At 51.5% G+C, this 20,671-nt stretch overlaps 2 protein-coding genes across 25 annotated transcripts in view; one reads left to right on the top strand and one right to left on the bottom strand.

The window, feature by feature from the left end:
* Positions 1–3,690, top strand: part of BRCA1 (BRCA1 DNA repair associated) — a 65,223-nt gene extending 61,533 nt beyond the window's left edge. For all 24 annotated transcript variants that reach the window (XM_084984224.1, XM_084984225.1, XM_084984231.1 and 21 more), the window contains 3 exons: positions 817–890; positions 1,263–1,323; positions 2,444–3,690. In XM_084984224.1, the coding sequence (XP_084840350.1) occupies positions 817–890; positions 1,263–1,323; positions 2,444–2,580 (272 nt within the window). In that variant the 3' untranslated portion in view covers positions 2,581–3,690. The remainder of the gene's footprint in view (positions 1–816; positions 891–1,262; positions 1,324–2,443) is intronic.
* Positions 3,691–16,801: 13,111 nt separating this feature from the next.
* On the bottom strand, positions 16,802–20,367 carry RND2 (Rho family GTPase 2). Its single transcript, XM_003358032.4, has 5 exons — positions 20,159–20,367; positions 19,613–19,700; positions 18,691–18,800; positions 17,848–17,982; positions 16,802–17,628 (listed from the first exon to the last, which is right to left on the bottom strand). The coding sequence occupies exons 1-5, from the start codon at positions 20,258–20,260 to the stop codon at positions 17,368–17,370; spliced, it is 696 nt and encodes a 231-aa protein (XP_003358080.1). The 5' UTR covers positions 20,261–20,367; the 3' UTR covers positions 16,802–17,367.
* Between the last annotated feature and the right edge of the window lie 304 nt (positions 20,368–20,671).

A 20,671-nucleotide genomic window follows, 5' to 3' on the forward strand; every position in this document is an offset into this window, starting at 1 on the left:
TTGGATTTTTATGAAGTTTCCAAGTGCCACTCAGAGCTTCCCCAGTGTTTTTGTACTTTGGTATAATGAAAACCAGAGTCTCTAGCAGCTGTCATTTTGGATCTGAGTCAATTGACCTCACTTCACTCAGTCAAACAGGAGCCCCTCAGCAATCGGCTGATGGAAGGGAGCACCCAGAGGGGCCCAGAAGCCACCCAGTGGTCAATTCTGCTCATTTTCCAGGTGCAGGTGGAACAGCTCTAGTCTCTTCTGATTTCTCTTCCCCCAAGCGATTTGATTCCAGCTCAGCATATGGCCTTTCCCTGCTGATGTGCTGAGTCTCTGTCCAGGATGACTTGTTTTTTTTTTTTGACTGAATGAATTATCTTCCCGTCTCTTGACATTTACAGTAATTACCACCAAGTATGGTGCTCTCAGTGGCCGTGATTATCCATTACCAACACAGAATTAGGCAGGGAAAGAGGGATGGCGGGTGGGTATTTTTTCACTGTATCTTAGCCAGCAATTTAGAAAATTAATGGAAATTAGATCTTAGTGTTTTTTTTTTTCTTTTAAAGTGTTTCATCTGAGAGATTTTCAAACCTTATCTACCAAGTGGCCTTATGGGGACCAATAACCAGAATAGATAGCATATCAGTGGCAAATTGACTTAGAATGTGTAGTTTTAAGACCTTCCTGTCCCTTTGGAGCAGAGAGACAGGGAGTCTTCCACTGGGAAGTCTTGCTGTAAGCCTTCATCCAGAGCAGTGTCGGGCAGAGAGCCTGGTTAAACATGTGGATTAGTGTGCTGATTTTAGGTCTAAATGTCCTATTTAGATCAACTAGAGTGGATGGTGCTCCTCTGTGGGGCTTCTGTGGTGAAGGACCCCTCATCATTCACCTTCCGCCAGGTAAGTGGTACCCTGTCGGGGGAGGGGACACAACGTTCTGTCCTGCGGTTGAGCAGGTAGCATCCATCCGTCCCTACAAACCCCCCAGTGTAGCCTCAGAAGCCTCTCTTTGCCTTAACCCTTCTCTGACCACGCTCCTGTGTCAGAAGACTCCATCTGTAAGGGATGCTCAGGGACTTGAGAGCTACAAGTATTTAACAGACCAGGTCTCTTTCCCCCGACCCTGCCTTTCTGCCATGTGCCCTCCCCGCCTCCTTTGTGTGGTTGCCCCCAGAGCAGTGTGTGTCAGCAAACCGTCAAGAAATGGTGACATGACTGTCGCAGAAGTTCTGCTCTGATACCCTAAATGCTGTTTCCTTCCTCGGGGTGCAGGGTACTCGCCCAGTCGTGGTCGTGCAGCCGGACGCCTGGCCAGAGGACAGTGGCTTCCATGGTGAGTCTTGCTGTAAGCGCTCATGCAGAGGAGTGTGAGGTCGAGGGCCCAGATTACTGTGGTAATTTGAAGTCTAAAGGGCCTGTTTAGATCAACTGGAGTGAATGGTGCACTTGGTGGGGCCTCAGAAGGCCACAGGTATGTACCTGTGTCCTATGGGATGGGATGAGTTTGATTCATCACAGGTTACCCTGTGCTTGATTCCCAGTTTTCGGCACATTCTACATGCTCGATAAGTGTTTGTTAAATGAATGAGTGGCTGAAATGTCCTTTTAAAATGTTTTTGTTGTTTGTTTATTTTGCATTATAAAAGTAGTGAGGGGCGTTCCCGTCGTGGCGCAGTGGTTAACGAATCCGATTAGGAACCATGAGATTGTGGGTTCCATCCCTGGCCTCACTCAGTGGGTTAAGGATCTGGCGGTGCCGTGAGCTATGGTGTAGATTGCAGATGCAGCTCCAATCTGATGTTGCTGTGGCTGTGGTGTAGGCCGGCAGCTGTAGCTCGATTGGACCCCTAGCCTGGGAACCTCCATATGCCCAGGGTGTGGCCCTAAAAAGCCAAAAAAAAAAAAGAAAAAAAAAGTAGTGCCTGAACTCTTTCCATAGAGGTGGGTTAATATGAATATTCATCACATAAAATATAAATGAGCACAAACAAAAATAAAAGAATCCCAGCAATCCCACCACTTGCAGATGATGACCAGAAAATTCTTCTGGGCATATGTGTGTACATATGTATGTGCACGCATATATTCTACACAAATGCGATCATGCTCATCACTGCTGTTTTTGCTTTTTCACTTAAGATCTTACAAACATGTCTCCACATCAGTAAATTGCAGTGCTGTTCTGCTCTCTGTGGGTGACTTCTCCCTTAACAGATTGGAGCTCATGTTGATAAACTTGCCAGAGGCTGTAGGCTTTCAGCAACCGTCATTCCTCAGGCTTTTAAGGTTCTATGTCCTAAAGCATTGCTTAAGATCAACAGTGTTGCTGCTACCGGAGTAACACTTAAACCCCACGAACTCGTCCAACCAGGTCCCCCGAGTAGACTGACTAGAATCTGATCTGGGGAAATGTGAATTGACACTAATCTCTGCTTTGTGTTCTCTGTCCCCAGTGATCGGGCAGATGTGTGAAGCACCTGTGGTGACTCGAGAGTGGGTGTTGGACAGCGTAGCCCTCTACCAGTGCCAGGAGCTGGACACCTACCTGATACCCCAGGTCCCCCAGAGCTGCTGCCGGCCATGTACCTAGCAGATAGGGCCTGTCTCCACAGGGCCCCAAGAATAAGCTTAAGAAGTGGCCTTTTTCCGGGCCCTGGGAGCTCTTCCATCCTTCCACAGCCCCGATTGCTAAATATTTTATGTACATTAGCCTGAAAAGAACTTCTGGCCATGCAAAGGTCCCTTAAAGATTTTCTGCTTCAAGTCTCCCTTTGAAATCTGCCGTGAGCACAAAATTGTGGTAATTTTTCACTTGAAAGGAATTTAAAACCATTTAAACCCCACCAACTGTACAAGATGCTGATTCATTATTTATCAGCCCTATTCCTCGTACTGGGGCTGTTGGCTTTAAGCTGGAGGCTCAGAGTGGCTGGCCGCAGGATAACAGCCACTATCCTGTTCAAGTTTCCCCAAATTTGTTTCTCAAAACCCTGGTATCCTTAAAGGCCAAGAGTCAGATCCGAGCTATAGGGTCTGAAACAGCAGCCTCTTCTACTTCTCTTTTTTTTAAGTGTTACAGCTACTCCCATATCACATGAAAATTCCCAGGCCAGGGATTGAATCTGAGCCACAGCTGTAACCTACGCCATGGCCGTGGCAACGCCGAATCCTTTAACCCACTGCACCAAGCTGGGGATCGGACCCACACTTGCGCAGTGACTCAAGCTGCTGCGGTCAGATTCTTAACCTGCTGTGCCACAGCGAGAATTCCAGCAGAATCTTCTCAAGAACTGGTAGTGTTTAAAGAGAGTCTTCTAATTCCCCATTAGTAATAAATAAAATGTATATTGTTGTAGCTCTGATATGTAAGCCATTCCTTTTGAAATATAAGATCCCTGATACATGATATTTCATGTCTGTAAGATGACAGATCCCACCAGGAAAGGAGCTGTTTGTTTTTCTTGAGGTAATTTTTTTCCCTTTGCTCCCTATTGCTGAACTCTACAGCTTCATAAATAATTTTGTTTGCTGAAGGAAGAGAAAGTGTTTTTCATAAACACATTATCCAGGACTGTTTATAGCTGTTGGAAGGACTAGGTCTCCCTTAGCCTCCCAGTGTGTAAGGGCAGTAAAGACTTGATTGTACAAAATAGGTTTTGTAAATGTGCTCTTCCCCTGCAAATAAACTTCGTAGCAAATACTTCCGCCAAGTATAACTGTTCTGAAGGCTCACACCTGCAGGCTCTCTCGGAGCCTTTTCACTGTATTTTGATGTCTTCATCTGTAAAATGGGGGTAATAATGGTACCTGCCTCCAAGAGTTATTAAGGGGACTTCAAAACCTTATAGTATTTGTGGAGTTCCTGTCGTGGCTCAGTAGAAACGAATCTGACTAGTATCCATGAGGACACAGGCTCTATCCCTGGCCTCGCTCAGTGGGTTAAGGATCCAGCATTGCCGTGAGCTGTGGTGTCGGCTGGCAGCTACAGCTCTGATTGGACCCCTCGTCTGGGAACCTTCATATGCCAAGGGTATGGCCCTAAAAAGACCAAAAACAAAACAAAACAAAACCTTATAGTATTTGTTTTCTAATGCTGTCTAATGGATCGTCACAAATCTAGCAGCTTAAACCACACCCGTTTATTATCTCACAGTTCCGTAGGTCAAAAGTCCCGGTGGGCTCAACTGGTTTCTTTGTTTCTGGTTTCACAAGACCAAAATCAGGGTGCCAGCAGGGCTGTGTTCCTTCCCAGAGGCTCAGGGGATGAGTCAGTTTCTACGCTCATTTCATGTTGTCTGATTGTTCCTTGCAGTCATAGGACTGAGACCTCTGTTTCCTTGCTCTCTGTCTGCCGGAGGTCATCCTTAGCTTCTAGAGGCCACCCACATTCCATGACTCATGACCCCCTACCCCATCTTCAAAGCCAGCAATGGCCTGTCTCACATTTGGAATCTCTCTCACCTCCCCACCTGATTCATCTCTCTAACTCCTGCCAGAGAAATTTCTGTTTTTTAAGGGCTCAAGTGATGAGATTATGCCCACCAGGTGATCTCCCTATCTTAAGGCCCATAACCATAATGACATTGCAAAGTCCCTTCATAGCAGTACCTAGCTTTGTGTTTGATTGAACTGCAGGGCCAGAGATCCGGGGAAGACATCTTCAGAATTCTGTCAACCCTTCCTATTTAACATGCCTAATCCACAGGTAACAGCCTCTGTCATCTTTTCTTGGTCTCTACTCTGTTCAGAGATTGGAATCCTCTTGGAGGCAAAGAAGATGAAATCCTTGCACAATTCATTGCTGCCTTATTGTCAGGAGGGTGGGTGAGGGAAGAAGTTGAGAAAATGAAACTGTCGTTATTACATTTTTATCTCGTTTAGTCTTCATCACAGCTCTGTGGAAGGGGTATTTCACTTGAAGAATAGGATTTTCATTTGAAGAATAGGAACTGGAAGTAATATAAGATTTTGCTCAGTTTGCACAGGCAGTAAATGACAGCACGGAGATCTGAACTCATGCCCTTTTATCCTGTCATCCAGCTTTCCACCTGCATCAGTCACCTGACCCCAGGTCAGCAGGCACAAGCCTCAAGGGAATTTTGGGAGAGGAGCAGATTGTGAGGGGTTCTAGCGCTCTCTGGCTTCTCTTGTGGGTTTTGGTGGGAGGCAGCAGAAAGTTTTCTGCCTCCAAGTGGCCGCTCTGCCTGGGAAAGCAACCCTATAGGCAAAGGGTATATAGGACTGGATCATAGCTACTTGTATTTCCGCTTCCATTCAGCTTCCCAGCTTACAGTTGCTTATCTCTCCATTGTCAAGACCTACCAGTTGAGCCTGGCCCACAGCGTGGCTTCTCTTGAGTTCACGCCAGCTTCCTATCTACCTGGCAGGTAGATTCCATAAAGGCAGGTGGGAAGCAAGCACTCCTGGCCCAGTCTTCAGTCAAAAATGTCTCATTTCCAGTGACAAGCCATGGCCTACTGGACCCCAGGGTAAGCTTGGCCTCATCCTGCTGCTCCCATCGCTGATGGGTTAATAGAAAAAGCATCTATGCCTTCCCAGGAATTCTAGGTGAAAGCAGAGATGACTAAGACACATTAATAAGTTTTTCTGTAATTATCTCTCAAGGTCTCCCAACAAATGTCCACCCGATCTGTTCGTCCAGCTCTGCATAACCTCTCCCCAGAAGTCAGCTTCTGGCCCTGGCCTCATGATGCTTGGCAGAGCTTAAGAGTCTTATCTGATGATGGAGTAAATCTTGCCTTTTTGACCTCTGGCGTTAAGACATCCTTCCACTTTTCCATCCCACAATCTTCAGCCCACTCTGGGCACAGCAGCATTTTGGGAAGTAGTTCCTATGCTGTCTTTATCTCATTTCACAAAATGAACTCATGCAAAGAAGCTGGAAAGGAAGGAGAAGAGGAGGGATTATCATGCAGGCGCAGGGAAGGGGGGCCGAGAGAAGAGCTCATAGATTATCTCCCTCCTAAAAAATGCAACCAGAATCATCCACAAAGTATCAGCGCAAAAACACACAGGGGAAAAAGAAAGGAATCAGTGTTGGGTTGGTTGGAGCGGAAGGAGCCAGGCTGCCCAGAATGTATCCTGTGGAGGCTGCAAGGAGCAGATAAGGGCAGCCCCAGAGGCAGGCAGTGCAGAGAGCAGAGCAGGGTGAAGGGGAACTGCAGATCTACCTATAGGAACCCCGAGAGAGAGTGGGGCCGGCTGGCCAGGGACTGGGGGCTTGCGTATCAAAGGCTATAAGTTGGCTGAGCCAGAGGCCCCTGAACTGTTCTTCAGGGATGCCTGGCTCCCTCCAACAGCCTGTAAATCTGCCCACAACAAGGAGAAAATTAAAGAAATGAATCTGGGCAAGTAGAAAATTGAGAACTGGAGAGAGCCAGTTCCTGTGGAGAGCGGGGATTGGGAGGTGCAGAGGAAGTGGATCCTGAAATGTTGAGACTCAATGATCACAAAAATCTAACAGTTTGAGGAGCTGGAAGAAATGGAAAACATGAGGCTCCCCACACGGGTCGTTACAGGGGCCAGCAAACAAGAGACCTCGTTGCAGGGAGGAAAGAATGATAAGGCAGCTAACGTGCAAATTTGGACAGTGATTCTCAAACCATGGCAGGGGAGGGTGGGTAATAAAACTTTCGGATTCCAGGCCTCATTCCTGCAGGAGTTCCCTGGTAGCTTAGTGGGTTAGGGGTCCAGCATTGTCACTGTTGTGGTACGGATTTGATCTCTGGCCCAAAAGCTGCATGCAACAGGCATCATTCCAGACCTACTGAATCGGACACTGGGGGAAGAGCCTGGCAATCTGATTCTGAAGCCAGCTCAGGTTTGGGAACCGCTGGTTTAGTGTAAGGGGCTGCTAATTGGTATAAAATATTAGGTCTAGCCTTTGTCTCCAGGAGAGGTAGATCTTGGGCCCAGGGTGGTGGGCTGGTGAGTGGTTCTTATCTACAGAGTTGCAGTAGCTGGCTCCAGTTGACTCCAGAATGGCTCTTTAAACAAATACAAAGCAAAGGACAAAGATTAAATTATATTAGCAACCTAGGAACAGAAGAGCCAGACTGCTTGAAACAACAGCTAGAGGTTTAAGAGGTTTTATTAATATTTAAATTGCAGTGAAACCACAGCTGCAGCCTTTGACTCCAGCATAGAGATATGCAAATGTGGCTTTCCAAAGAAAGGCAATTTCAGACAGCCCTCCAGGTAACGAGAACAAGTAAAACAAATGATTTTGTAATTTATCTTTATTGACTGATGGAGATCAAGGCACTCACAACCCTTACCCAGTGAGAGTCAGACACTAGCGGGGCTCTCTGAAGGAGGAAGAGAAAACTGGCCTGAAGGGAGAAAGGCAGGGAGCCCCACAGAGTGGGGATAGAAAAGACTCAAAGAGAGCAAAACTGAAGGAGACAGATGGGAGGAAATGACTCAATTAAAAAGAAAGAAGTGGAAACCCAGCCCTGGGTTCTTCGGACCATCTGATCTTGCCAGCTTTCAGGAACAACAACCACAATACTAATCATAAATGACTGTCATTTGTCACACTCCTACTAAGTGCCATGCACTATTCCGAGCTTACAAATGAGGAAAATGGCACTTTGCAAACAACTTGCCCAAGGTCACACCATAAAAGGAGGTGGCAAAACCTTTTTTTTGGGGTCTTTTTAGGGCCGCACCCTTAGCATATGGAAATTCCCAGACTGGGATCAAATCGGAGCTGCAGTTGCCTGCCTAATCCACAGCCACAGCAACATGGGCTCTGAGCGACATCTGTGACCTACACCACAGCTCACGGCAACACCAGATCCTTAACCCAGGAAGCTGGGCCAGGGGTTGAACCTGCATCCTCATGGATACTAGTCGGGTTTGTTATTGCTGAGCCACAACGAGAACTCTACAAAACCTCAATTCAAACAAAGATTTGTGGAGTTCCCGTCTTGGCGCAGTGGTTAACGAATCCAACTAGGAACCATGAGGTTGCAGGTTCCATCCCTGTCCTTGCTCAGTGGGTTAAGAATCCAGCATTGCTGTGAGCTATGGTGTAGATTGCAGATGCGGCTTGGATCCCGCATTGCTGTGGCTGTGGTGTAGGCCTGCAGCTACATCTCCGATTGGACCCCTACCCTGGGAACCTCCATATGCCGTGGGAGTGGCCCTAAAAAGACAAAAAGGCAAAAAAAAAAAAAAAAAAAAAATAGTCCAAGAACAACTCTTCCTCTTCTAAGCCCACACCTACAGATTTCCTCCTTGATTCTCTTTGGCCCATCATGAAGCTTATTGCTTTGTGATGAACCCAACCAACACCCACCCAGATGAAGACTCACAGTTTCCTCTCTCCACGTGTCCTTCGGCAGAGCTTCCTTCAGGCCAGATACTCAAGACAGATAAACTGCTGCTGCCGTCACTGAAGAAGTAATTAGGATACTCCTGATAATCTCTTTGCAAGTTCAAAGCACTGGCACAACCATTATTTCTCCTCGGCTAGTGCCCTGGGATATTGTTACCCCCACTTTATTGGTGATAAAACTGAGGTCCAAGGCCCTTGTCTAAGGTCACCGAGTGAACTGGTGGCAGATCTGGAACTGACTAGCCCAGGACTTCCTATTTATTAGAACACAGATGAAAATGCTCTCATTGCGTCGTCAGGGCTGAGTTTGGTCTGGAAGAGAGAGAGTGTGCCTCCAGTTGAGTGGGGGTCGGGGCCAAGAAAGAGAGTTGGTGACCTGGTGAAGTTTTTTCTCTGCAGTGCTGTAGCCGTTGGCACTGGTTGATTCCAGAAGAGTTTGTGTTGTTTTGTTTAGAGATTGAGGGCAGGGGTGGGGGGTGGGGGAGATGAATCCCAAGGTAACACAGACACACAGGTAAGCAGATGTTTGCCATCTTCTCTCAAAAATGATCTAAAACCAAATGGCAAGAGAAACTCAAATTACAACTCATGTGGGTCTTCCCAGCTGTTAAGCTATAGGACTCCGCAATAAACGGTGCCGAGTGGGTGGAAAAATTTCCCTTGGTGAAGCCTGGGGCCGGGTGAGGGGAAGTCTCTCCTGGAGGCAAAGGGCTGCGGGGGCTCTCAGGCCCCTGCGCAGCTGCCAAGGTGAGAGCCTGCTGGTGGGATCATCCTCGAGCCACAGAGACTCTGAAAGCCATGGAAACCAAGATGTGTGCTGGGGCCTCCTCTGGTTCCTAACCAAATGTCAGAAAAAAATAAGGAAAAAAAAAAATCTACAGGAATTCATGAGGCCATTTCCTAAGGCTGCGGCTCCAGGGCTGTGCTGGGGGAGGTGGTGGTTACTTTTCCCTCCCCACCAGAGCTCTGGAGCTTTCTCCCCCGGCTCCATCCTAAAGTGCAGGACTTGTTGGCTTCAGCCCAGGCCAGCTCTGGGCTTTTCTCAGGCTTTAGCCCCAACACCAGCCTCCATTACTCCTCTACTCTTTGCTGAGGCTCCAGCAGCTTCCTTGTGCCACTGGAGTTGGTGGGGTGTGGAGATGGGCAGAGGGGCACGACACTGGAGCCCAGAGAGGTGGTGGTTTCACAACAGTCTGAATATGCTAAATGCTGCAGGAATTGTACACCTTAAAATGGTTAATTTTAGAAGTTCCCATCATGGTGCAGTGGTTAACGAATCCGACTAGGAACCATGAGGTTGCGGGTTCGGTCCCTGCCCTTGCTCAGTGGGTTCACGATCCGGCGTTGCTGTGAGCTGTGGTGTAGGTTGCAGACGCGGCTCGGATCCAGTGTTGCTGTGGCTCTGGCTTAGGCCGGCGGCTACAGCTCCAATTTGACCCCTAGCCCGGAAACCTCCATATGCCACGGGAGCGGCCCAAGAAATAGCAAAATGACAAAAAAAAAAAAAAAAAGTTAATTTTACTCTATGTGAATTTCACCTTAATTTAAAACAAATACTGGAGTTCCCATTGTGGCTCAGTGGTAGCGAACCCAACTAGTATCCATGAGGATGCGGGTTCAATCCCTGGCCTTGATCAGTGGGTTAAGGATCCCAAGTGGCTGTGGCTGTGGTGTAGGCCAGCATCTGCCGCTCCGATTCGACCCCTAGCCTGGGAACTTCATATGCCTCACGTGCAGCCCTAAAAAGCAAAAAAAAAAAAAAAAAAAAAAAAAAGACAGGAGTTCCTGTCGTAGCTCAGTGGTTAACGAATCCGATTAGGAACCATGAGGTTGTGGGTTAAGGATCCCATGTTGCCGTGAGCTGTGGTGTAGGTCGCAGACGCGGCTCGAATCCCGAGTTGCTATGGCTCTGGTGTAGACCAGTGGCTACAGCTCTGATTAGACCCCTAGCCTGGGAACTCCATATGCCGCGGGAGCAGCCCTAGAAAAAGGTAAAAAGACAAAAAAAAAAAAAAAAAGAGAGATTGAGCTGCCCTGGAATCTCTCTGGGGTGGGAAGAGAAGCTGGGCCTGGCCTCTCTCGGATGCTGTGAGGATAGAGCCTCCTTGCTGGGAGTGGCAGTGAAGGAGAATGGGAAGGCCAGTCTGGGCCTGCCCCCTCCTCCTCTGGGACCAGATGGGAACTGGGACTAGGGAGAAAGACCCAACTGGGGCAGTGCCGGGGTCTGAGCAGAAGAGAGGCACTCAGTGAAAGCGAGGAGGCTGCAGCCGCCGCTCATTTGCATCATAAGTGATTGGTTTTCTCTGCTCGTCCCTCATTAGGACACAATGGACAGTTGTTTGCTGGCGCAGCAGATCCATTTACCCAGGGAGGGAGGACAGAGCAAGAGTGACTGATGGGCCACAGCAAGGTGCCGGGCGGGCGGGGCCGGGGGAGGGGGCGGCGGGGGGGTGGGGCGCGGGTTGTGTATCCCGTCCCCTCCCCTGCCCCTGAGCCCCTGGGACTCCAGTTCTCACACGATGAGAAGGGACCTGAGAGCAAATCAACCCCCTCATTTTACAGATGAGGAGACTAAGGTGCTAAGAGAGGATGAGATTTGCTAAGGTCCAACAGCGAGTTCATGGCAGGGCTGGGGCTTCTAGAATCTGCAGTCTAGATTCTAGACTCCCATTCCAGGGCTCACTTCCCTGGCCTGCAATACCTTCTCCCTTCCCAGCCTGTGGGTCTGTGTCTGTGATCTCTCTCCTTCTGTTCCAAGCCTAGAATTCCCTCAGTTCTCGCTCTATGTCTCTCTAATCACTTTCCCTGTGCCTGCCCCTCTCTCTATTTTTTCCTCTCGGTTTCTAGGCAGCCAGGCTAATTACTAAATTTCTAATTAACCCCTGCTCTAACGAGGGTGGGTCTGGTAGGAGAGGCAGCAATTTTGGAACTGTCTTGGTGCGTTTTGGGGACGCATGGGAAGAGAACAAACGTGGGGGTGTCTGTTATAAACCAGGCACTAAGGCAGACACATGACATTTCGTCCTTTCAATCTTGCAAGGTAGGGTTCTTAGAGACAAGAGAAGGAGAGGCTCAGAGAGGTTGGGTAATTTGCACGAGAATGCCCAGCTGGCAAATGGCAGCTGACTCCAGAATATCCACTTCACACCCTGGCACAGTGGCTAAAGCAGGGCTCCTGGGAGGCACAACCTCGCCACTGCTTTGTTGCTCTGCCCTGGGCAGCACCTGCCTCCTGCCTCCCTGGCTTCAGGCTCCTGCCTTCCCCTGGGCCCCTTCTGCAAGGTGGTTGAAATCTCACAAAGGCAAGCTTTTGCCCCCTGTGGGGGCGGGGGACTGGAGAGGCGGCAATCAAGAAGGAGAAACCTGACAGACCCAGACCCAGGAGGTCTGCATCCTGCTGACACCCCCTCCCACTCCCCTGTCTGCCCCTCCCCTTTGCGGGCCAAGCTTGCCAGCATCTGTGTCTGTGTCATTGTGCTCCGGGGGAAGGGGAGAGTCGGGGTGAGTGGGTGTCTGTGTGCACGAACATAAGGCCTCCGAGTTCATTCTGACACTGAATGAAAAACTCACCAATTATTCGTCCAATCTCATTAATATGCAGACAGACATCTGTTATTTAGGAGTCAACAGCAGAAGCATTTTCTTGGGGGGGAGGGGCACTGATGTACTTGTCCCGCTTGTCTCTCTGGCTGCTTGGGAATCACCCCACATGCCTGGACCTGGAGCCTCCCCTCTCTCTGACCTTCACCCCCAGCCTTGAGGAGAGGGAGTAGGGGATTGGCTAGAAATGGAGAGAGACCTGGGAACTCAGCTGGAAGGGGGAGGCGGGGGAGGCGGGGGAGGCGGGGGAGAGGGGCTGCACTGTGCAGAAGAAAGCCCTTTGTTGGCAGGGAGGGAAGGAGGGATACGCAAGAGCCAAACCCCTTTCCTTGGGAAGAGAGAGTGGAGCTCTGCCAGGATTGCCTGCTAGGGTCCTGGTGTCCACGGGGAACCTCAGGGACCTGATCCCTTCCCCCACCTCAGCTGCAGGACCAGTCTGAGTCCATCTGGGGTGGGGTCACCATAGCAAGATGGAGAAAAGATAATGGGGGCAGTTCAGAAAAATGGGGACCAAGGATGTCAGCCTTGGAGTTCCTGCTGTGTCTTGGGAGCTCTAGGATGCAGGTTCGATCCCTGGCAGGGCATAAGGATCCGGCATTGCCGAAGCTGCGGCTTAGGTTGCGACAGTAGCTCAGATTTGATCCCAGGCCTGGGAGCTCCATTTGCCACTGGGCGGCCAAAAATGGGAAGAAGAAGAAAACAAAAAAGGATGTCTGCCTTTGAGGAGTTAATAAGGTGTGGGGACAAGACATCTGACCTCCTCCTACCTGTCTTCTGACCTTCCTGCAGTCTTTGAACCCCAAGACCAGAAGCCCCCTCCATCCACGAAGCCTTTCCTGATTCCCTCAGTCCCAGTTCAGAGGCACTCAAGCCTGGGTGTCTCAAGTGGTAAAGAATTAAGGTTGACATCAGCTCAGCCCCTTTAGAGGGTCACACACTTTTCTACATCCTTTCTCCTCTCTGAATCTCCTTCAGCAACACAGTGAGGCAGATGTGGCAATAAGCTCCCTTTTCTGAGTGTGAAAACTGAGGTTCAGATGCCTGCAGGGCCTCTTAAAGGCTCCCCAGATGGGAAGCAGCAGAGCTGGGACCCAGGCCCTCCGACGACCCCTGCCTGCAGATCTCAAGCGCTTTTCATGACTGTCCCTCCTGTAAAGGCTGGAGGCACAAGGGGATGACCCTGTCTCCACTGAAGCATTTGGTGGGGTGGGATGGGGGTGTCAGCCAAGTCCCTGCCCCCACCCCATCCATTCCTTCCCTCTCCACCCTCCCCAGGGCAGGCTGATTGCCGAGGTTAAGAAACACTGGCAGCATCACAGCTTGATTAGTTGTTTATTTCATTAAATGATTAACGAGGCTACATTGTTTCCCAAACGGGTGTCTAATTTGTGGGGGAAACAGCTGCAGAGGAAGAAGCTGGGTCTGACTCCTGCATCTGGGGTGGGGGTGGGGGTGGGGACGGGGGAAGGTCCTGCACTTCCAGCCTTCGGAGGCCTTAGAGGATCTCTGAAGAGCCCCATTCCCTCCTCCTACTCTTTGGCTCCCCAGCCCAGAGGCACAGCCCCTCTCTGGAAAGAAGACGTCTGGCAACCCAGACCTGCAGAGGGGACTGAAATCTGTTCCCGGTGGTACTGGAAATGTATTAAACTTTGGGGGCTCCTCCAGCTGATTTATCTTCCTAATTATGTTTGCTTTAGGCGGATATTGCAATGCGTTTGCATTCCCTGAACGCGGCAGGAGAGAGGGAGGTTGGGAAAAGAGAGGGGGTGCAAACACTCTGTACTTTGGCGGCTACAGGCTTGAGCCTGCTTTGGACCCAAGTCCAAAGAGGAGATGAGAAGTCACAGCCAAAAGTCCCAAGACAATGGTAAGGCGGGTGGGGGAAGGGACAGTCCTCTGAGACCCAGATCCACCTCGCTGGCCCCAGCCCTCTCCAGCACTCTTGATCCAGGACTCAGTGTCCTTACGGAGGGTCTTGGAGCCAGCCCCTCACCAGGTCTCAACTTAAGAGGATGGGGTGCCCAGTGCCCTTAAAGCTGTTCCAGAACCCTTTTTTTTCTTTTTGGCTTTTTAGGGCTGAACCTGCAGCATATGGAAGTTCCCAGGCTAGGGGCTGAATCAGAGCTGCAGCTGCCTGCCTACACCACAGCCATAGCAACACCTGGCCAGATCCTTAACCCACTGAGTGAGGCTAGGGATCCAACCTACATCCTCATGGATACTAGTTGGGATGGTAACCCACTGAGCAACACTGGGAACTCTGTCCTAGAATCCTTGAGGAGACGGGCTGAGATGGACCAGGACAGGGTCCCGTAGGAGAGGGAGGACAAGGAGTGCCTCATGAGCCAGGAGTGGGGATTTCCTTTCCTGTCAAGACTGGGTGCCCCTGGATAGGAAAAGGAGAAGCTATTATTATTTTTTTTTTTTTTTCTTTTTGGCCACCCTGTGGCATATGGAGTTCCCAGGCCAGAGATTAGATCCAACCAACCCCAGCTGCGGCATTGGGGATCTTTAACCCACTGTCCTGGCCGAGGGATCGAACCTGCAAACCAGTGCTCCAAAGATGCAGCTTATCCACTTGCACCACTGGATTTTTTTTTAACTTCTTGGATTTTTTTTTCTTTTTTTAAGGAGAATGTATTTTATTGTATGTATGTATGTATTTATTGATTGATTGATTTGCCTTTTTGCCATTTCTTGGGCTGCTGCCACGGCACATGGAGGTTCCCAGGCTAGGGGTCTAACTGGAGCTGTAGCCACTGGACTACACCAGAGCCACAGCAACTCAGGATCCGAGCCGCGTCTGCAACCTACACCACAGCTCACGGCAACGCCGGATCCTTAACCCACTGAGCAAGGCCAGGGATCAAACCCCCAACCTCATGGTTCCTAGTCGGATTCATTAACCACTGCACCACAATGGGAACTCCCGAGGAGAATGTATTTTAAAGGACACATTAGAGCCAAACCCCTCAGCTCCCATCACCTCTCCCAGATAATCAGCCACCCAAAAAACAAACCTGGTCACTTCATTCTCTGCTTGAAATCACTTGTGCCCTATCACATCCTCAGAATGAAGTCTTGGTTCCTCTGTGGGCCCTGCAGTGGCCTTGATGTGCCGACCTGCCTTGTCTTCTACCCTCTCCGCTGTTGACAGCCCCAACAATGCCATACTTTCTCATCTCCACCTGTTTGCACATGCTGTACCCTCTGCTCAGAGTGCTGTTCCAACCACTTCCCTGACTGGTAAACTTAATTCTCAAGGATCTGGCTCAGAGGACAGGCTCATGAGGCTCTAAGGAGCTCCCACAAGCCAAGGCACTCATTGCACCTGGGGTACCTCTCTTCCCCACGGGGCTGGCCTCCAAAGCCCAGAGATTGGTCCTTTGAGAATCCTAAGCCACTGTCTGGCACACTTGGTGCTTAGTACACATTTGCTGAATGAATGAGAAAGGGATGGGCTGCGAATTAGGGGGAGGGGGATCCTAGCAGATGGGAGGGTAGGGTCTCCCAGAGTGTGTCTGAGAAACTGGCTGGGGCTGGGGGAGGGGAGAGCCAAGGATGGTTCCTGGGGGAGAATGTCACCGAAAAGAGGCCAGTGGGACCAGAGCCAGAGAGGGAATACAGGACAATGTGAAACCAGACTCTGGAGAAAACAGACCAGCACTGTCTTTGCTGACAAGGGCCCTGGCCGCCCCCTCCCACTGGCTTTCCTTCTCTAGGGGGTTGGGGAGGTGTGACCCCCAACTCACAGATCCCTCCAGAATCAAGGAGCTCAGGATGGAAAGAGGGAGAGACTTGAAGAAGACTCCAGAATCAAACTACTGTCCCCTTGGGAAACTTCACTCTGCCCAGGGTCAGCTTCTAGATATGGAGGTTTTGATGCCCTCCCTCCCCCAGAACTCCCAGGGCACTAGCAGAGTCCAAGCTGAAGCTGGAGATGGCCGGGACCACTTCAGCAGGACCCCTTCCACATTAGCAGGAGGCCCCAGTTGGGCTGGGTAATGAATTGCACATCAGTCCACTTTAAAACCCTCTAATGGCTTTAGGATTGTCTGGCTCATTAGCTGAGATGAATATTCCCAAGATAGCTCACTCTCCCACTTCTGGCTCCTAAAAGGACACTGCTGATCCAACCCACAGCTTTTTCCTGTACGTCATCTGTGGGCATCAACAAGGCAGTTTATCCTGAAGTCTAACTTTCACTCCTGCTGCTGGAGACTGGTAGATTGTTTCGTTTTTTGGTGTTTGTTTTAATTAATTAATTAATTTATTTTGTCTTTTCTAGGGCCATTCCCATGGCATATGGAGGTTCCCAGGTTAGGAGTTGTATTAGAGTTGCAGCCACCAGCCTACACCAGAGCCACAGCATCTTGGGATCCGAGCCACCTCTGTGACCTACACCATAGCTCACGGCAACGCTGGATCCTTAATCCACTGATCAAGGCCAGGGATCAAACCTGCAACCCCATGGTTCCTAGTCGGATTTGTTAACCACTGCGCCATGACGGGAACTCCTGTTTTATTTTTTTATTATCTTTTTTTTTTTTTTTTTTTTTTTTTTTTAGGGCTGCACCTACAGCATACGGAGTTTCCAAGGCCAGGGATCGAATTGGAGCTGTAGACGCTGGGCTACGCCACAGCCACAGCAATGCCAGATCTGAACCGAGCCTTCGACCTACACCACAGCTCACAGCAATACCGGATCTTTAACTCACTAAAGGAGGCCAAGGACCCAGTCGGCGTCCTCATGCATACTCGCTGGGTTCATTAACTGCTGAGCCACGATGGGAACTCCTGTTTTGTTTTTGTTTTCCTTTAGAAAGCAACCAAACTAAAGCCACAGCAGTTTTCCATGGACACGGGCTTTATTTGGGGACTGTTGGGGGATGGGAGAGAGGGAGCTAGCTAGGACTGGTGGGTAGTTGGGGGTAAAGGCTTTTCAACTTGCTTTTGAATTTAGTGCATGTTGCCTGGAGGTTAGGATGAGTGAGAACAGCTGTAGACGTGAGGGGCAAGGAAGAGGGAAGCTCAGAGAATGGACACTTTCCTTAGGGGAGGAAGCCAGGACCAGGATATGGGGACTGAAGGTGGGGAGGGAAGGCACCCTTCATTTACTGAGACTCAACCAAGGTCACTGCTTGATGCCAGCTGTCCCCCCGCCCCCGCCCCATCCCATCCCAGCTCCCAGCCCAGATGCCTCCCTGCTAGTGCCCTCAACTTGCCATGAGGAGGAGCAGAATGAGGACACGGGGAGTGGCGGCACTCTTGTCTCCAGCTCCCCTGCCCAAGGGAATTGTTCACACACTGGCCTTGAAGTCCCAGCCAGAATCAGGAGGTCAGGAAGCCAGGGGCCAGCAGGGGAACAAGTGTGCCCTACGCCTCCCCGCCTCACACTCTGGCCCACCAGGCCCCTCACATGAGGTTGCAGCTCTTGGCTCTATCCTTGTGTATCTCGCCCTCACTCCCGGTCCCATTGCCCCGCTCTGGCCGTCCTGCCAGCTGAGTGGAACGCTGCAGTCCCCGGCGCGAGTCAGTTCGGCGCAGCTGCCTGTGGCCACGGCCGAGGGAAGCCACTGTGGCCACGTGGAAGACATCTCTGACGCTGCGCTCGGAGGATCGGGAGGAGCACTCCACGTAGGACACAGCCCCCACCTGCTTGGCCAGTACAGTGCCCTAGAAGGATGGAGTGCATGGAGAGAGTTAGGGGGCTCAGCCAGCAGCTCATGAAGGGGCAGGGAAGCTGAGGGTGGGGGTGGGGGTGTCAAGGGATCGGGTCAGAGGTCAGAGGCCAGGGCAAGGGATTAGCCAAACAGGGTGTTTTCAAATCAGAGACTGAGAGGGGCAGAGGCAAGAGGTCTAGGCTGTGACTAGGTCAGAGGGGAAGGGTCCCACCTGCTCATGTGTAACAGGGATAAGCCTCTGCTTGGACAGCTCCCTCAGTGTGGCCAGGTCGGTCCGCATGTCCAGTTTACAGCCAACCAGCACAACCTTGGCATTGGGGCAAAACTCCTGAGTCTCCCCTTGCCACTATTTGGAGGAAGAAAACAGAGTGATGCAGGGGTAGAAGGAAGCACAGCGTGAACCCTTGCTCACAGCATGCAGAAGCCATGCACGGGGTTCTCCCATGTGTGAGCAAGGAGGTAGGAATGGTGGGCTTGGGTTGGAAGCAGGAAGGAGTGTGGGAGAAGGGGAGGAGCTGAGGGCTGGGGTAGGTGGGGTAGGGCCCCGTTTCTACCTCAGTGGCCACGAAGTTTCTGCCAGCCTGGAACCTTCCCATTCCCCCTCTTTTCCGAATTTGCTCCTAGGAGCAGACCCATCTCGCCCTCCCCTCCCACACCAGGACCTGGGTCTCGCTTAGCTCACTTAGGTACATTCACCATGGACTTTTCTCATGGAAATAGGGGTCTGGAGAGGAGACCACAGGGTCCTGAGCTCCTGCAGCAGCATTCCCACCCCCTCCATCTGGGGCTTCCACACCCAAGGAGACGGGGAGGGTGGACAAGGAATCCCTTCGGTCCTTCTCCTTCTTGTCCCCCATTGCCCCGTGATGCCATATCCAGCTCTGAGGACTGATTTCCAGGAAGTCAGGAGTGGATGGAGAAGGATGAGAGCCTCACACACTCTCCAGCTGATGGCCATGCTCAGCTGTAACTCCCTCCTCCTGGCTCATGTTGTGTCAGGACCGTGGTTTCTGGTCCCCCTCAGTTTAGCTGTCCTGCTTCCCCAGGCTCCCACCTTCTTGAGGACATTGTCCAGTGTTTCTGGTCGGCTAATGTCGAAGCAGATGAGCACAGCATCCGAATCAGGGTAGGCCAGAGGCCGGACATTATCATAGTAAGAAGAACCTGAGAGAAGACAGGGAGGGAGGGGACAGACAAGGATCCTGAGCGTGCGGAAGGCCAGGAAGGGAATGAATGGGAGATCTTAGCCATCCTGTCAGGGAAGTCTGAGCAGAGAATGGAAAAGAGCAGGGATTACTACCCATCAAGGAGTCTGTGTTTCTCTAAGAAGGGGAGAGCAGACAGAGGAGGGGTCAGGTGGCAGAAAAAAAGCTCTCCACTTCCCCAGGGGTTTCTCTAAAAGTAATCATTCTTAATCTTTTCTGAGCCCTTGAGAAGCTCATGAAATCTCTCAACATTCTCACAAAATTTTGAATGTGCTTTCTGGGCTTGGACAGACATCTTCCAAAGCCCTCCAGGGGAGCCAAGTAAAAAATTAAAACAAACAAACAATAAAACCCTCGCCTTTTTTGGAGGAGGGGAAGGGGCAGGGGTAGAACTCTCCCACCCTCTGAGGACTTGAGCTCAGATTTCCATAATTCAGTCTAAAGAAGCAGTTCCCCATCCCCCACCCCAAGAAATTCTAAATATCTTTCCTAAACCTAGCCCTATCTCTTAAGAAACATGTTCAAAATAAAAGCCATTCCTTCCCAACTTTCCAAGGTAGACAGAATCCAGCTGAGGCATCAGATACTGGGCCTTTTCTCCTTTGGGACAAGGTTTCTGTGTGTCTCTGAAAGCTCTGCCTCAGTTTCCCCGGCTTTAAACAGGACATTGATTTTCCTTCCTCCTGGAATTGGATGGACTGGCTGGGTTGACCTGGAGCCTAAGGGTCTAGCCCAGGGAGGAGTCAGGGTGACCCCAAGGGATTTGGCTACCTGAAGTGTCCCACATGTTGAGCTCAATGCGGCGCTTGTCGATCTCAAAGCTGGCGGTGTAGTTCTCAAACACGGTGGGGACATAACTCTGCAGACACGGATGGGTCAAGATGAGATCCTCCCGTCCTCACCCAGGCAAATGCCCTCCTCACTCCCACACCCCGTGCAGCCCAGCCCCAGGACACAAGTTGGTCGGACGTTGGGCAGAGGGGAGATCCTGGGAGCGGCTGCCTCAGCGGAATCTCTGCTAGTCCCTTAAGGCCCTAGTTCTTCCCTGCTCCAAAGCTCAGGACCCTCGACATTCCCCTAGCGCCCCCTCCGGGATCCTCTGGTTCTCCCAAACCCCATTCATCTCACCCTGCTCCCCAATTCCTCCCACCCCAAACCTCTGCAGTCCTTCCAGAAAACCCAACGCCTTCCCCAGTCCTCCAAGCCCCTCTCTCTGGATCCCTGGTTACCCCAGCACCCATTTCCGTTCGTCCCCCAGGCCCCAGTCACCCACTCCCTCGGCCTCAGCGCCCCCCACACAAGACGTCGGTTCCTCACCCCGGGGTAGGCGTCCTTGGCGAACACCTGCAGCAGCGCCGTCTTGCCGCACTCCGCGTCCCCCACCACCACAATCTTGCAGCGGCCGCTCTGCCCCTCCATAGTCCCGGCTACGCGCCGGCCCCCTGCGCAGCCCCCCTCCCTGGCCCCGCTGCCGCCTCCCCCGCCGCTGCAGCTGCAGCCGCTCGGGCCGCCGACACCGGCATCTCCCGGGCCCGCGCCGAGCCCCCGCCCGGGGCCGCGGCCCCCCCTCCGCCCCGCCCCCAGCCCGGCGGCCGCGCCCCCGGCCCCGCCTCCCGCCCGCGCTGCCGGGGGGCGGGGCCCGAGGAGCGGGGCGGGGTCCGAGGGAAACCGCGGCCCAGGAGCAGGATTCTAGCGTGCGGGTGTGATCTGAGGGGCCCCGGCGGGTTTGGGACAGGCTGAGCCTCGTTATTTGACTGACTTGACTTCCTTGGGGATAGAGGCAAGGAGGAGTTCGGGGAAAGTTCTGAGGGGTATGGTGGGAGGTTTGGG

This window comes from Sus scrofa, chromosome 12, assembly GCF_054392235.1.
Source record: "Sus scrofa isolate SSC_HxYL_T2T_F1_AM1 chromosome 12, Sscrofa_HxYL_maternal_Yorkshire_Landrace_v2.0, whole genome shotgun sequence".
Classification (NCBI taxonomy): Eukaryota; Metazoa; Chordata; class Mammalia; order Artiodactyla; family Suidae; genus Sus; species Sus scrofa.